Here is a 5,455-nt window from a genome sequence, read left to right as displayed (position 1 = left end):
TACTAGTTTTCTTTTCGACACCTTTCAAACGGACATGCTTCTCAATACAGATATCTAAAGAGAAGGAACAGGTCATCAACTTCCACTATTATTTATACTTTTCTACATATCTCTATCCTTTTTTTTTTTTTTTTTTTTTTTTTTTTTTTTTTAAATTTTATTTTTTATAATATACCGTAAGTTAGCTGATAGCCCCAAAGTTTTATGGAAACTAGAGTTGCTATCCTTTTTACCTTGCCCATAGGGATACGTCTCATATAAAACATAATACAACACCACATCTCTGAATTAGGGATGTCAAATCCTGTTAACGGGTCGTGTTCGTGTCGTGTCAAAGCATATATATTATACTATATAGGTAAACCCTAACCCGACCCGTTAAGCTTATTGTGTCAAAACCTCAAACCCTAACACGACCCATTAACATAACGTGTCGTGTCGTGTCAATCCGTTTTGACCCATTAGTGAATATTACTAAATAGGTTGACACAAAACAATACAACCCGTTTCAAACTGTTTATGTAAATGAGTTAAATATGCATAAAATTAACCTGCTTAACTTGATTAAATTTAACATAATTTTCTATAAATGTTAAAATCACAATATCTATAAAAATTATAAAACTAACTACAAGTCCAAAATTACAATCTAAACAATAAAAATATTGAAATTAAAATTCTAACAATTTTACTTTTAGGTAGAAGGGTATAATTGTAATTTTAACTTTCTTAACGTGTTATAACGAGTTATAACGTGTCAAAACGGGTTGACCCATTATCAACCCGTTAAGCAATCGTGTCTTAACGGGTCAACCCGTTTTGAACCGAACCCATTAAGACTAAACCCTAACCCGCTATTATCGTGTCGTGTTCGTGTTGGGTTAACAGGTCGTGTAACAAATTGCCACCCCTACTCTGAATAGCAGTTAATATTATTTGAAGAAGACTATATGATAATAATGACAAACTCTTTGGGGTCCTTGTTCGTTCGACAACGAAATTGAATACAAAGTTTATCTACTCTGGCGGAGGAGATAACTCGAAATAAAGCATTGTGTACAAGATATTTTAGTACTTACAATACCAAAAACAGGACAATCCTTCCACTTGCTAAAAACAAAAGGACAATTCTTCCACAGGCGGCTATGCTTTGTGTTGATCTTAATTCACAAGACTTTTTCCGGCCCCCACAATCATGCACCATTTTACTAAGGCTTGTTTGCTCTTATTTCTATAAATTCCATCTCTGGTTCTTGGTGTGATCTTCCATCCCAAGACTCTCTCATATTATAGGTATACAAATTTTACTGTTTTTCCTTTCCATACTTTCGATCAAAACGGATTTTTGTATCAATACAAATATCTGAAGAGAAGGTACGAATCATCAACTTTCACTATTATAAACTTTCATTCTTTATATTCTTTTCTTATTTTTAGAAAATAAATGACAAGGCATAAGAAATTAAGACGTGCTCCAGATTTTCTTTCATACCGTTAGGTAGCCCCAAAGTGTTTTGGTCGAAAATCGAGTTGTTGTCTTTTTATTTTTTATTTTTTAAATATTCCCTTAGGCTTAGGCGCTATACATCTCATATAAAACATAAAACGACATGAACACATCTGTGAATAGCACTCATAATGGCGCATCTCAGCCAAGTGCAGTGAACCGCGCCAGCTTGAAAGAAAAAATAAAGAAAATACTTATATAGACTTTTCTTTATATATAATTAATGGGAGTGTAAGCTTGCATTTTGTGTACTTATTATCATCAAATATTCTTGTACGTGCTTTGATTATATATATATATATATGTATATTATAAAGAGTCTATAAACCGCATAATATATGGGCTCGAATTCATTTTCGTTATCCAAGTAATTCTTCTATAAATAAATCAAGAAAATGAGGAGACCTAAAAACTTCATTAGCAATTACAAACAATTTTGATACGAAATTGTAGACATAAAAAACTATTGTTTTAATTAGTGAAAATGGAAAAGTACGTATTACATTCTTTGATTGATGAACATTATTCTTATTCTCCCATTTGAAAACACACAGCGAGGGGAAGAAAAACGTAGAGAGAATAATTTCAAGGTGATGGCAACCATCTTGCTTCTTCTTCTCTTCTCAGCAAGTTTCACCGCACACGCTCAACAAGCTGGGCAATCCGTTATCAGGCCAGGTTCTTTGTTAACACCTATAGGCACCAATTCTTCATGGCTATCACGTTCCGGTCTATATGCCTTTGGATTCTACAAGCAGGGCAACGGCTATGCTATCGGGATTTTTATTGCTGGGATTCAACAAAAGACTGTGGTCTGGACAGCCAATCGAGACAATCCACCACTTCCCGCTGATGTTAAATTGATCTTCACAAGCGATGGACGACTGGTTCTGCAATCGGCACAAGCTGGCACGGAGACCGAGATCATCAGCAGTACTGAAGGTGCAGCAGCAGCATCGATGCTAGATTCGGGCAACTTTGTTCTCTATAACTCTAATAACGAGACAATAATATGGCAGAGTTTCGACAGACCAACCGACACCTTCTTACCAAGTCAGAAACTCACAACTGATCAAGTGCTGTTTTCCAGTCGTTCGGACACTGACCACTCAACAGGCATATTTCGTCTCATAATGCAACAAGATGGATGGCTAGCAATGTACCCAGTTGGAACCCCATTCACACTTGAATTTGGTTATTTTGGACAAGGTATATCTGGACAAGGAGCTGATGTTTCACTAAATTTTGATACTGATGGTCACCTCTACTTGCTTAATGGCGCCGGCATATATATAGTGAATATTACATCAGGAAGTCCAACAAAAGGTTTAATCTACCTTTTAAGAATTGACCCTGATGGGATCTTGCGGCATTACTCGCACAATCTTGATCAGAATAGTGTTTGGAAAGTCACATGGTCAGGTCCGAAAGATGTGTGTGCCCCTAAGGGTCTTTGTGGCATCAATGGATTTTGTGTTACAAATGATCAAGAAGCTGCTTGCAAATGTCTTCCTGGATTTACACGTGTTAATGAAGATAGTTGGATTTTAGGATGTGAAAGGAATTTTGATTCTAAAAGTTGCAAAAGCAATGAAGCAGTTTCTGGATATAACATGAGAGAAGAGCCAAATACTGTATGGGAAAATAATAACTATTCTATCCTGACATCTTCAACCCAAGACTCGTGTGGAGAAGCATGTTTGAGGGACTGTAACTGTGAAGCTGCGTTATACAAAGACGGAGAGTGTAAGAAACAAAGGCTTCCTTTGAGATTTGGAAGAAGACAACAGAGTGACTCAAGCGTAGCCCTCATCAAGGTAGGTCTGTCTTCACTCTCTACAGATCCAATTGTACCGAAAGAAAGCAAAAAGGAGATTCGAGTGGACATCCTGATTATTAGTGTTTCGTTGATTGTATTAGCATGCATTGTCTTAGTAGTTTCTGGAATTGTAGTTTACAAATATCGTGTTTGGGCCAACAAAAACATATCTAACAATGAACAAGGTGGCTTGGTTGAGGATGTTGCTCCAAAATCATATACTTATGCAGAACTTGAGAAAGTGACTGATGGTTTCAAGGAAGAGATCGGTAGGGGAGCCTTTGGGATTGTTTATCGAGGGGCAATATGGAATGGCGAGAAGATTGTGGCCGTCAAACGACTGGACAAATTGTTGGCCGAGCGGGAAAGAGAGTTTCAAACGGAGGTGAAAGTTATTGGGAGAACACATCACAAAAACCTAGTTCGGTTACTCGGGTATTGCCATGATGGACCGAATAGGCTTTTGTTGTATGATTATATGAGCAATGGTTCACTTGCAGATATACTCTTCAAGCCATCAAAACAACGACCTTCTTGGTATAGAAGAATTGAAATTGCTCGTAATATAGCAAAAGGAATTCTCTATCTCCACGAAGAGTGTGAGCCACAGATCATTCACTGCGACATAAAACCACATAACATTCTCATGGATGAGAACGGGTGTGCAAAACTCGCTGATTTCGGATTAGCGAAGTTGCTGAAACCAGACCAAACCAAAACATATACCAACATAAGAGGCACAAAGGGATATGTTGCACCAGAGTGGCATCGAAATTTGCCCGTGACAGTCAAAGTAGATGTGTATAGCTTTGGAATTGTACTCTTAGAGATGATTTGTTGTCGAAGGAATGTGGACTTTGATCTTCCCGATGAAGAAGCACTTCTTGAAGAATGGGCATACCATTGCTTTGAGTGTGGTGAGCTGGGCAAACTTGTGAAAGATGAGGTGGTCGACAAGAAAGAACTAGAAAAAATGGTTAAGGTAGTACTCTGGTGCATTCTAGATGAGCCATCACTTCGTCCCTCAATGAAGAAGGTTCTACATATGTTGGAAGCTGGGGCTATTGATATTCCAATCCCTCCCAGCCCGACATCTTTTCTCACTGCCCTCTAAATTGGTTTTGCAATTTATCTGTCTCAAAAGTTGAAACCCAAACATGTAATGGTTAGAAATAATAAGTGCTCAGCATATTCTGTTGCTTAGAAGGGAATAAAGAAGATAAAAGATTTTGTGTATTTGGTGAAATCATTTCTGTTTCTTTCTAGATGTAGTTCCAAATATCTGTATGCCATTGCTACACAAGTGTTTTGGTTTTTATTGTATTTTATTCATATATGGGATGCAATGGTTTACCGACTACATTGATTGCATACATAAGCATTGACTGTGTCAACATGCCTTTTCGAAGGCTAGTTTGGCAGATAATTTGAGGTTGTTTTCCATTTTTTTTTTTTATGCAAATACAATGAATTGCTTGAACTTTGATGAACCTGTATTAGGGTTAACTCGAATACCAAATCGTGCGGCCTCTTGGTTGTGCAATTTTTATGACATTAGTTTTTTGGGTGACATATATAATAACACAAAAAGAATGTTAAGCAAAACAAAGACAAACTGATTTACATTGACTAGAAAACCAAAAGCAACAACTTTGTATAGCTTCAAAACAACTCATTTACTCAATTTCACATTTGTAATCCTCACATTTCAAACAATTTACAACAATTTCAAACTCTAATACTCTTCAACACCCTTCATTCCACAAAGACTTGTATCTGATTAAGACGAAGACGGCTAGGTAAGAAGACTATGGGGTAATACTAACAGACTTTTTGGGGCTCCAAGTTTCTCGACAACAAAAGTAAATACTACTTCAGCAATTACAGAAACATGTGGTTGGTGAACAGAAGGAAACAAAACCAAAAAAAAAAAAAAAAAAAAAAAAAGACAATTCTTCCACCATGTATTCTTTGTTTTCTATAAGACTTTTCCTCCTCCACAGCCACCATTTCACTCAGACCAATAAATTCAATGTCTGGTTCTTATTATCTTCCATTCCCAAGGGCCAAAACTCTCTCATATTATAGGCATATAAGTTTTTCTGTTCTTCCTTTTGATGTCTTCAAAA

At 36.6% G+C, this 5,455-nt stretch overlaps 1 protein-coding gene across 2 annotated transcripts; it reads left to right on the top strand.

The window, feature by feature from the left end:
• Positions 1-1,144: 1,144 nt before the first annotated feature.
• LOC122304126 (G-type lectin S-receptor-like serine/threonine-protein kinase LECRK1) lies at positions 1,145-4,707 on the top strand. 2 transcript variants are annotated; one of them, XM_043116207.1, is made up of 2 exons: positions 1,145-1,293; positions 2,062-4,707. In XM_043116207.1, the coding sequence occupies exon 2, from the start codon at positions 2,101-2,103 to the stop codon at positions 4,438-4,440; it is 2,340 nt and encodes a 779-aa protein (XP_042972141.1). In that variant the 5' UTR covers positions 1,145-1,293; positions 2,062-2,100; the 3' UTR covers positions 4,441-4,707. The 2 variants fall into 2 exon arrangements, with proteins under 2 accessions (XP_042972141.1, XP_042972140.1); XM_043116206.1 differs by having other exon boundaries at positions 1,145-1,374.
• The last annotated feature ends 748 nt before the right edge of the window (positions 4,708-5,455 follow it).

The sequence above is a fragment of the Carya illinoinensis genome, chromosome 3 (assembly GCF_018687715.1).
Source record: "Carya illinoinensis cultivar Pawnee chromosome 3, C.illinoinensisPawnee_v1, whole genome shotgun sequence".
Lineage (NCBI taxonomy): Eukaryota > Viridiplantae > Streptophyta > Magnoliopsida > Fagales > Juglandaceae > Carya > Carya illinoinensis.
Note: the sequence above shows the minus strand (reverse complement) of the source record. Positions and strands in the feature narration are given on the sequence as shown.

Bases quoted from the DNA above. Each gene is read 5' to 3' on its own strand.
- LOC122304126 (XM_043116207.1), top strand. From the start codon at position 2,101: ATGGCAACCATCTTGCTTCTTCTTCTCTTCTCAGCAAGTTTCACCGCA.